Source organism: Mastigoproctus giganteus, chromosome 3 (genome assembly GCF_048544385.1).
Source record: "Mastigoproctus giganteus isolate SK-2022 chromosome 3, ASM4854438v1, whole genome shotgun sequence".
NCBI lineage: Eukaryota > Metazoa > Arthropoda > Arachnida > Uropygi > Thelyphonidae > Mastigoproctus > Mastigoproctus giganteus.
The window spans coordinates 68,294,242-68,306,248 of NC_143577.1; the positions used below are offsets into that span (position 1 = coordinate 68,294,242).

General features: G+C 37.5%; 1 protein-coding gene across 1 annotated transcript in view; it reads right to left on the reverse strand.

Moving 5' to 3' along the window:
- Patsas (palmitoyltransferase Patsas) overlaps positions 1–10,973 on the reverse strand; it is a 207,714-nt gene extending 196,741 nt beyond the window's left edge. Inside the window, exon 1 of the mRNA XM_090370000.1 lies at positions 10,814–10,973. Coding sequence (XP_090226126.1) covers positions 10,814–10,950 — 137 coding nt within the window. The 5' untranslated portion in view covers positions 10,951–10,973. The remainder of the gene's footprint in view (positions 1–10,813) is intronic.
- Positions 10,974–12,007: the final 1,034 nt, after the last annotated feature.

A 12,007-nucleotide genomic window follows, 5' to 3' on the forward strand; every position in this document is an offset into this window, starting at 1 on the left:
CTCAACCTTTCCAGATCCTGTTGCAGCAGCATAGTCTCAGTAGTGTCCTTGACAACCCTGCCAACCTTCGTATCGTCTGCAAACTTGGACATTAAGCTTGATATACCATCATCAATATCATTTATAAATACAGAAAACAATAAAGGGCCCAATACTGAACCCTGAGGGACTCCACTAATAACATTAGTCCACGATGAGCAGTGTCCATTGATTACCACTCTCTGTCTTCTCCCCCTCAACCACCCCTTTATCCATAGCAGCCATTTGCCTCCAATGTCACACTGCTCCAATTGGTGCAGCAGTCTTCCATGTGCAACAGTATCAAAAGCCTTTCTAAGATCCAAGTATATAATATCAAAGTTATTCCCTGCATCCAGTACTTTTGTGACTGCATCATAGTATCCAATCAAATTGGTCAGGCAAGACTTCCCCTTAACAAAACCATGCTGTGTCCGAGCTATAACTGAAGTCTTGTCTAGACGATCCTGCAGTGCTTCTTTAACCAGTGCCTCCATCAATTTTCCGGGAACAGAAGTTAAACTCACAGGTCTATAATTACTTGTGTCACCTTTGATCTTCCTTTGTGAATTGGGGTCACATTTGCACATATCCAGTCCATAGGTACCTCCCCTGAGTCCAAGGAAGCTCTCATAATTATGGCTAAGGGTTTGCTTACTTCCTTTGCTGCCTCCTTTAATATAACTGGATAGATCCCATCCACCCCAGGTGCCTTTCTTGTGTTTATCTTCAACAATTTCTCCTCCACTTTACTCTCAGTTATTACAAGATTCTCTAGCTTATTGCCAGAGTTGAATACACCTCTGGCATTCCCCTCGCTGAATAATTCTCATGTGTGAATGTCGATGCAAAATATTCATTTAGTTTGTTAGCTACGTGAGCAGGATCATCAACAGTTGACCCATCGATATCAAGTGGACCAATCTGATTCATCCCCTTTCTTCTAGAATTTACATAAGTAAAGAACTCTTTGCTGCTTTTCTTCGCATCCCTTGCCAAGGATTTCTCGTAATCTGCCTTCGCCTACCTAACCTCCTTTGTAACTTGGTTACAGATCAACTTGTATCTATCATAGGCTTCTGTGTCACGTGTTAATTTGTATTAGATAGTATGAATCAGAGCTGAAATACTCAATATGTTCTACGTTGATAATAATATTAGTAAATTAATAAGAGGAGTTTACCTCAATATAGTACGTGGAACACTTCCGTATGATACCCTCCAGAAATTAAAACGGAAAAAACGAAAAAATCGACAACTTACCGGTACATTAAAGTAAAATATAAATAATTAAAGTAAAATATAAATAATTAAATAATCAATTTAACACAATTCAAAATCAATTCAAAACAATTAAAATTCAAATTAACGCAATTAAAAGAATCTAACGAAAATATTTTCGTTAGATTCTTTTAATTGCGTTAATTTGAATTTTAATTGTTTTGAATTGATTTTGAATTGTGTTAAATTGATTATTTAATTATTTATATTTTACTTTAATTATTTATATTTTACTTTAATGTACCGGTAAGTTGTCGATTTTTTCGTTTTTTCCGTTTTAATTTCTGGAGGGTATCATACGGAAGTGTTCCACGTACTATATTGAGGTAAACTCCTCTTATTAATTTACTAATGTTAATTTGTATGTATCCCATGCATTTTTCTTCTCTGCCATATGCCTCATTAGTTCATCTGACATCCATTTAGGCCTAAACTTTGAACAATATTTCTTAGTTGGTATGTAAAGCCTAGTAGCTTCCAAGATAAGTCCTTTGAATGCTTCCCATTTTGAATTTGCTGTTGGTAACATGATCAGTTGATCCCACTGTATAGAATTTAAATACTGTCTCAGTCCATCGTAGTCGCCTTTACGAAAGCAATACCCCTTCCCTTTACCCCTAATGGTAGTTACCTCTTTGAGTAAATCCCACTTCAGAACACTGTGGTCATTGCCACCTAGTGGTTCATTTATCTGCAGATTCTTAATGCATGAAGAATCACTACTGATAATCAAATCAAGAGTATTACTACCTCCAGTTGCCTCCCGAACATGCTGATGTAGAAAACAATCATCCAATAAATCCACAAAAGCCTTGCTAGTGTGTGAGTAACCAGCCCCCAAATTCCAGTCAATATCTGGGAAATTAAAATCCCCCATTATAAGACTCTCTAATTTACTGGCCCACTCTATTTCTCTGTACAGTTTCTTATTATACTCATCAGAGTCATTAGGCCTATAGCACACACTCTTACTCTCAATTTTGATCTCCCAATGCTTATGTCACACCAAACTGACTCGACACTGCACTCCCGCAATTGGACAGTGGATCGTTGATCCACTGTCCAGGGGCTCACATCTGGTGAGTATGGGCTTGGCACACCGAGGATCCTGAGCTGGATATTATTCTTTTCTTTCTTGGTGATTCCCTTCTCTCTCTCTCTCTCTCTCTCTCTCTCAGGGTAACTTAGGAATTTTTTTTGGCTGGTGCAGCATAAGCCTCAGGCTTCCTTGCACCATGTGTCTAATTAATAATAATAGTAGTAGTAATGTTGTGAGATGAAAAGTGTTCTGTGACTAAAAAAGTTTGGGAAATGCTGCATTACACAGTGAAGTTACCACAGTTTTGCTGGGGCTATCCATACACAGTAAATAAAAAATTCTACCCACCTCATTCTGCATATCTCTCTCTCTAACAATATGTCTAATTCATTAAATTAATTCAAAATACTTACTTGCAGGACACTCAACATAAGCTTGTTCCAATAATCAATTACTCTCTAGCTGAAAGCAAATTTTCACACATCTATCCATCCATCTGCAACTGTGTTTTTTCAATTTAAATTTACATTCTCTTAGGTGTACCATCCAAGAAACAGTAAAAATACCATCTCTGCAGCCAGGGGCATATTCAGCGGTGGGCAGAGAAGGCATATGACCCCCTTAACCATTCATATACGTGTTCTTCTATCTAAAAAAAAAAAAACAACAAAAACCTGGCCATCATTCCCCCTCTTACGATGGATAGAACAGTGTCTGCACCCATTCCAAGAGAATTACATCCTCTTAATGTGCAGAGATGATATCCTCGGATGAAGCGTCCAGAAACGTATGCAATATTCATGGTGCAACCTAACTATTGCCTTATACAATGGAATAATCACCTATTTGTCCCTGCTGGTATATCACTGATGGAACCCCTCTCTGCCGTTGCACAGAAATCATCATGTCAGACTGTACAATTACCCCTATGCCTCTTTGTTCTTCACCACTTTCAATGTAGTAGTACCTAATTGTTATATTATTCTGAGGTTACTGCTGCCCATACATGGTACTTTGCATTTATAAATGTTATTGTTGTTTTATAGAATTTTCTAGTGCAAGGGCTACTTAGACCATTTGCACTTATCAATATTAAATTTCAATTGCCACATCTGAGCCCATCTGCCTAACTTAACTTTTATAGATCTTTTTCCAGTAGTATGCCTTGATTCCTATCATTAAACACCTTGCCCACCTTTTCATCATCTGCAAATTTCAACTATTTCTTAATCTAAATTAAAATACCATCAGTATATTTCAAACTTTCACACCAGACTTTTTCCTACCTTGCTAGATCTTTTCTTTAAAAGTGCAACAAAAACAAAATAAAATAGCCTTTATCTCATTACAAAATCTTAAGAACCGGGAATTTCATGGGACACAGTTCGAAAAAGTATACTCTAAGCCAGTGGTCTCGAAAGTGGGGTACGCAAGATAATTCTCAATAAAACTGTGAGGGCTGTTTTCCACACTGGTATATATAATCTAGATATAATACATTATATCTAGATGTAATGCATACCATGGAAATCATTTATAAATAAAACAAATAGTATTGCATTACAGTCACTACACTTTTTACATTAATGATTTCTTATCATTTTGTACTTAAACTTCAGTTTAATTTTGTTTTGTATATTTTTATTTGTGACCTTTTAAAATTATATGTGATTTTAGATATAATGCCCTCCATGAAAATGATTTATAAATAAAAAAAATATGAAACTTACGTTTGGGCTGTATGAAACTTACGTTTAACCCAGCATGGTACTAAGTACTATAGGTTCTAATACCTCTCGTGTTTGGGGTTCACATAAAAAAAAAAAAAAACAGCCACTGCCCGATTAACATAAGGGTTGCATTCTGTGGAACTCGACACAAATCGGATTTTAAGTCGGAATTTCCACCATGCTTGTGCAGCACTCACAACTGTGCTCGCTGAATTCATTGAATCAAAAAGGAAATATTAGCATTATCAAAGGCACATGATACAAGAAAGCAAGCTTATAGCATCATATAGCATCAGCCAAAAAAAAAACCCTTATTTCACCAATCCACTCATTCCAAATGTTTGTCAAGTTCTGCCTTGAATCTATTTAAGCTATCAACTTCTACAACGACAGATGGAAGTTTGTTCCACCAATCAACCACCCGCTGGCTAAAGGCAAACTTCCGCACACATCAATCCTACAACTGCCTTTCCTCAATTTGAATTTATGCCCTCTCAGGCGATTATTCTGAGCAAAAGAAAGAATCCATCCGCACTGAGCATGCTCAAACCATTCAAGACTTTATACAGCTCAATCGTATCACCTCGCAGGTGCCTAGTCTCCAGACACTGTAATTTGCAAAATTTAAGGCTTTCTTTGTAAGAGCAACCCTTTGATCAATTCACTAATCTTGTTGCCCTTTTCTGTACTCATTCCAACAGCTCTACATCCTTAAAATGAGACCTCCAGACATGTATATAGTACTCAAGGTGTGGCCTGACCATTGCCTTATACAAGGGGATAATCACCTCCTTATCCCTGCTAGAGAGGTTCCTGTATATCAGTGACAAGACACCATGAGCTACTCTTGCAAACTGTCTGCTCTGCTCAGAAAACTTCATATCTGCCTGCACAATTACCCCAGGTCCTTTTCATTCTCTACCACTGTCAGTGTGGTACCACCGAGTTGATATGTTACTCTGGGATAACTGCTTCCCATATGTAGTATTTTACATTTGTCAATGTTAAATTCATTTGCCACCGCTCAGCCCATCTGCTCAACTTTTCTAGATCCTATTGCAACAGCGTACTGTCAGTATCCTTAACAACCCTGCCAACCTTCGTATCATCTGCAAACTTGGACATTAAGCTTGATATTGCATCAATCAATATCATTTATAAATACAGAAAACAACAATGGACCCAACACTGAACCCCAAGGGACTCCACTAATAACATTAGTCCACGAAGAGCAATGTCCATTGATTACCACTGTGTCTTCTTCCACTCAACCATCCCTTTATCCATAGCAGCAATTTGCCTCTAATGCCACACTGCTCCAAGTTGTGCAGCAGTCTTCCATGTGCAAGAGAATCAAAGACTTTTCTAAGATCCAAATATATGATATCAAAGTTATTCTTTGCATCCAGTTCCTTTGTAACTACATAGTATCCAATCAAATTAGTCAGACAAAACTTGCCTCTTAACAAACCCATGCTGTGTCCAAGCTATAACTGAAGTCTTGTCTAGATGATCCTGCAATGCTTCTTTAACCAGTGCCTCCATTAATTTTCCTGGAACAGAAGTTAAACTAACAGGTCTATAATTACCTGTCTCCTTTTGATCCTCCTTTGTGGATTGGGGTCACATTTGCACATCTCCAGTCCATGGGTACCTCCCCTAAGTCCAGGGAAGCTCTCATAATTATGGCTAAGGGTTTGCTTACTTCCTTTGCTGCTTCCTTTAATATAACTGGATAGATTCCATCCACCCCAGGTGCCTTTCTGTGTTTATCTTCAACAATATCTCCTCCACTTTACTCTCAGTTATTACATGATTATCTAGCTTACTGCCAGAGTTGAATACACCTCTGGCATTCCCCTCCCTGAATAACTCCTCATGTATGAAAGTAGATGCAAAATATTCATTTAGTTTGTTAGCTACCTGAGCAGGATCATCAACAGTTGAACCATCGATATCAAGTGGACCAATATGATTCATCCCCTTCCTTCTAGAGTTTACATAAGTAAAGAACTCTTTTTTGTTTTTCTTTGCATTCTTTGCCAAGGATTTCTCGTAATCTGCCTTTGCCTGCCTAACCTCCTTTGTAACTTTGTTACAGACCAGCTTATATCTATCATAGGCTTCTGTGTCACATGTCAATTTATATGTATCCCATGCATTTTTCTTCTGTCACATGTCTAATTAATTCATCTGACATACATTTAGGCTTAAATATTGAACAATATTTCTTTGTTGGTATGAAAAGCCTAGTAGCTTCTTTGAATGCTTCCTATTTTGAATTTGCTGTTGGTAACATCATCAGTCGGTTCCGCCATATAGAATTTAAATACTGTCTCAGACCACTGTAGTCACCTTTATGAAAGCAAAAACCCTTCCCTTTACCCTTGATGGTAGTTACCTCTTTGAGTAAATCCCACTTCAGCACACTGTGATTCACTGCCACCTAGTGGTTCCTTTATCTATAGTTTTGATGCATGAAGAATTACTACTGATAATCAGATCAAGAGTATTACTCCCTCTAGTTGCCTCCAGAACAAGCTGCTGTAGAAAACAATCATCCAATAAATCCACAACCCACAAATTCCAGTCAATATCCGGGATATTAAAATCCCCATTATAAGAAAATTTACTGGCCCGCTCTATTTCTCTGCACAATTGCTCATTATACTCATCAGATTCATTAGGCCTATAACGCACACCTACTCTCATTTTTCCTTTCCCATTGCTCATGTCACACCAAACAGACTCAACATTGCACTGTCCACCCACATCAATTGGATGCACTTCCTTAGATTTTGTGTGTGTTTCTTAACTAACAACATAACCCTCCTCCCTTCTGTCCTGTCTATCCTTTCTGTACACATTGTACTCCCCAAATTCCAGTTCTGTACTGCTTATGTCTGTGTGACACCATGTCTATGATATCCCAACAATATCTGCCTTTGATGTCTTGACTAGCACTTCAAGCTCATCGAATTTAACTATACTCCTAGCACTGGTGTACATGCAAGTATACATGCACCTGTTTCTACTCTTAATTAACCTAACACAGCCCATGTATTTACTTGCTCCACTATGACTCCCAGCAGTCCTGGAAATTCCCATTGCCTTGCTTTCCAGCTGCTGCTCAATTGCCTTTCAATAGAAGTAGTGCAAGAATCACTATTACCTCTGCCAGCGGCTACTGTTAATCTATTATTTCGTGTATTCACCCCCCAAGCTAGCAGTTTTCCGACCCACCTAACTCTTCCCCGATAGTATCAGCAAATATTCTTGCACCGTTTCTGTTTAAATGTATCCCATCCCTGTAGAAGCAGTCTCTCCTGTTAACAAGCACAGACCAGGCTGAGAAAAAGTCTACCCCTTGAGCCTTGCACAATCTCTCCAGGGTCGAATTGATTGACAAGGCTCTCATCATATACTCCCTCCTATCGTGTCTAGGCAGAATTGCAGACACTTAAATTCAACCCTAACTCATGGCTTTTTTTCAGCAGTGTCTTGTACTTGTTAACTAATTCTGCCAGTTTCCTACTCTTAATATCATTAGTGCCAACGTGTACAACAATATCACCCTTTGTGCCCTTAAAAGATGATATCTGTCCTACAACGTCATCAACCTTTGCCCCTGGCAGACATACCCTGGTCCTGTTCCATCTATCCTTTTTGCACAATATGTTCCCCGTTTCCCTGACAACAGCAAAGTAAAGCAAAGTGCAGCCATTATCAACCCACTGCAGGGTGGAAGCCTCCTCAACAATTCATGCTGAGGGAAATGGACCATAATCTGCCACGCTGGTCCAGTGCGGGTTGGCAGATCGACCGTATTCAGCAGGCAGGGGCTTGAACCCCGGTCTACTCAAAGAGCGTGTGCTACTGCACTCCCGCTCCTGCCCACTCGGCTACGGAGGCCTTTGGGACCATATTCAACGAACATGTGAAAAGAATTATTTATTGTATTTATTCAGTTTTTTATTTCATTGCACAGGAAAAATTACAAAAGAGTGCAATTTAAAAAATTTAAAAATTATAAAATTACAAAAAAAAAGAGGAAACAGGCATGTTAGTAAGTTTTACCTCTCGAGCATCGCTGCCAGAATCGAAATCTTCAACTGATAAGTACCCCGCTGCGGAAGTTGAGGGCTGTGGAGATTTAGCATTCGGCTGCTCAACCTTACGAAAGAACATATTAATGGATGACTGGATGGTGGCTTTTTTCTTTTCATCATAGATTTCTTTGTAGCAAAAAAGCATATCATTCATCCCTCTGTTAACTTTTAAGAATCGTTCGCTGTCAGGATCCATCTCAAACCTCACCATCAGTGGTGTAGCTACCGTGTAGGCAGGCAAGGGAATTGCATCGTGGGCCAGGGCCCTTTAAGTGTCCTGCATCTTTGGCTGTCTGCTGTTTTTGCAATTTTCATTAATTAAGTAGGGGCCCGAACATGTTCTTTGCCTCTGGGCCCAAAAAAGGGTAGCTACGCTATTGCTCGCCATTGCCAATGCAATTTCATGAAATGCCATTGCCATCTCTCTGATGATGAAGCATCTCAGCTCCTCATTTGGTTCATCTTGAGCTTCATCAGCATTTTCTTCTTTCACTATCACTGCCTGCAAGTCAATAAGTTCTTTGTTAGCCTCTACAATCCTAACTTTTATAATCTTATCTGTAACTTCTTCATATGATTTGTCTTTTTCAAATCCTTCGAAGCCTTTTACTTGCCATGGACATATTTTCTTCTCTTCTATGTGGCATTTAAACAACTTTCAGTAATTTCCGACCAGGTCTTATTAATTTTAAGATGCCGTGATAAATATTGTAAGATTTCCAAGTCTCTTAACATAAAATTTTTCTCACTGACTACTACAGACAATGCCTGAGCAAATGTTGTGCGTAAATAGTATGCTTTTAAATTCGAAATAACACCCTAATCCATAGGGTGGATGAGTAAAGTCGTGTTTGGCAGTAGAAAAATGACTCTCAAGTTCAAATTGAAATCATCTAGATGTGTAGGATGTCCAGGAGCATTATCTAATAAAAGCAAAATCATGAAAGGAACGTTGTTGTCTTTACAATATTTTTCAACCTCAGGAATGAAGCAGCATTTAAACCAATCCTCAAAGAGAGATACTGTTATCCATGCTCTCTGGTTCGATCAGTAATGCACGAGTAGGATGGCTTTACTGATGTCCTTAAATGCACGAGGATTTCCAGAATGGTACACAAGCAGTGGTATTAATCTGTAATCTCTTGCTGGATTAGCCCCAAGCAAGAGCGCAGCACTATCTTTTGAAACCTGGTTGTCTTTTCCTCTTTGGCAATGTATGTTCGATCCAGAATTTTTTTCCAATACAGAGCAGTCTCGTCAACGTTAAAAATTTGCTGCGTTGAATAGCCACCTTCATCAATAATTTTTTCCAACACATCACAAAATTTCTATGCAGCTGCAGAATTGGCACTGGAGACTTCACTGCAGACTTGAATGTTTTGGAAACCAGTGCAATACTTGAACCTATTAAACCATCCGTTGCTTGCCACGAACTTGGCTTGGAGTTTGCCATACTTATCCTTAATATCTTCATAAATACTTCTTGCTTTTGCTCGAATGGCAATTGGACTCAGGGGCACTTGCATCTGAATCTGATTTTCCATCCATATTATTAATAGCTATTCCATCTTTGATATAGCACCTGAATGCTGGTTTGTGATCACTGTTTTTCTTAAGTGTGTTGATCCTTTGAGGTGTTTTTTATACATGCATTGCCCTTTAAAATAGTATTCACTGTTGAAGCAACATGACCTAATTCCCTTGCAATAGATGACAAACTTTATTCTGCTTCATACTTTTTAATCATTTTCATCTTCATTTCTAAATCAATTTTGCTTTGTTTCCTGGCACTGCCACACTTTCTATTGGTCCCTTTCCCCTCATGATTGTAATACGTAAATAGGAATGAAGAGAAGTTTCTGAAAATTTGTTTTTTTTATATGACTGAAGATTTCAGTTTAGGGGAACACATTTCACTATAATAGCGTAACGTAAAAAACCACAGAATTCCAATTATCGGAATTATCGCAAATGCAATAAGATCGAGTTTACTATCCATTTATAATAGATTGCCATAACAGAAAAGCCCAATAAACCGGAAAGTGCAAATTGTTTTTTTATTGTTTTTTGGTAGTGACCTCCAGAAACGTACTTTAGAAAAATATCACAAAGCCGTTTAAAACTGATTCTTATAATGGGAATATATGATAACGATGAAAGTGTAGTGCAATTTCCATTATAAATATGACCTTTTAAAGACATAAACAGCTTAGTAATATAGGGAAATTTTCAACTTCCAAGGACTAGGAACGAATTACAAAAAAAACAAAAAAAAAAAAAATACGTTATTGGATTCACTTTACGATATTTTCACAATACCTCCAGTTATCCCTACAGATGCAAAAACGTTTCGTTTCGATATATATATATATATATATATATATATATATTTTTTTTTTTTTTTTTTTCAGTTTGCACCGGCTGGCAAAAACTTACGTAGTCTAATTTCATAAGTCGAGTATTACGGAAGTCGGGGAGAACCCAATAAATTATACATATATAACTAATTTTATATTAACCAGAAAGATTTTCTAGTAGGAGAAAAAATATCTACTTTATCTATCTATCCAAGTAGGTACTCAGTAATGAAAACCTTTAGGCGCTTCGATTAGGGCTTAAATGTATATAATTCTTACCCTGTTTTAATAACATCAAAGACAGTTCTGTATTTGATTCCATTAGAACCGGGTTTAGTTTTTGATATATCTTCTTCAGGATCTGTACATTCCCACTCTACTTCAAAATAATCACACGCCAAATGATCAGCAACCATCGTACACCCAATACGCACATTTACAGTCCTACATTCGCCGCACTGCGTTTCCTTTCCAAACGCGACCCCTACAATACAAAAATTGTGTTCATTTTATGGTATATTTTATAAAAAATGGATTTTTTTTAAAAATTGCACATGTCCATATTCTGTTTAATGTTTTTAACGAAAACACGAGATGCATTAGAACCTATAATACTTAGTACCGTGCATGGGTTGAAGCACAGAGTAGAAATAGAAATATATCTTGCTTCTCTGTTTATTGAAGGTTGAAAAGTTGAAAGAGGACATTTGTTGAAATTAGACTTGAATTTCTGTAGATTGTGCTTTTCAGGAAATACCTATGAAGGTAAGAGTTTCCAGAAAACAGAAGATAAAGTAAAATTGAGAGAAAAGAAAAGTTAGTTGCATGAGACTGAAAACTGAGTGTAAAAGGTGTTCATTGGTTGCAGCACTTGTTCATACTGCCTTGGAAGAGAGCGAGAGAGAGAGAGCGAGCGGAAACTATAGAAGCCAATTCAGAAGAATATCCCCAGGGATCACATCTGGTGAGTATGGGCCTGGCGCAACCAGTGTCCACAGCTGATTATCATCATTCTTCTCTTTCTTGTTGATTTCCTCTCTCTCTCTCTCAGGGTAATTCACATTTTTTTTTTTTTTTTTCTGATGGTGCAACATAAGCTTCAGGCTTTCTTGCACAATATGGCTAATAATAATAATAATAATAATAATACAATACAATTTATTTATTTATCAAGAGAATGCGTTTACAATAAACGAACTTGTTAAGAAAATTGTATATAATAATAATAATAATAATAATAATAATAATTGTATATGTGATAATTGTATATATAAGAATAATAAGTGTATATGTAAATAATAATAATAATAAGTTCTAAATAAAGAACGAAGAAGAAGAAAAAAATGGACGCGATGGCCCAGTGGTAAGACACTGGACTACCAGCCTGATGGACCCGGGCTCGAATCCCGCCTTGGTGGAAGCGAACGCGGCTCTATTACGCAGGGAGACAAATATAATAATAATATTAACTGA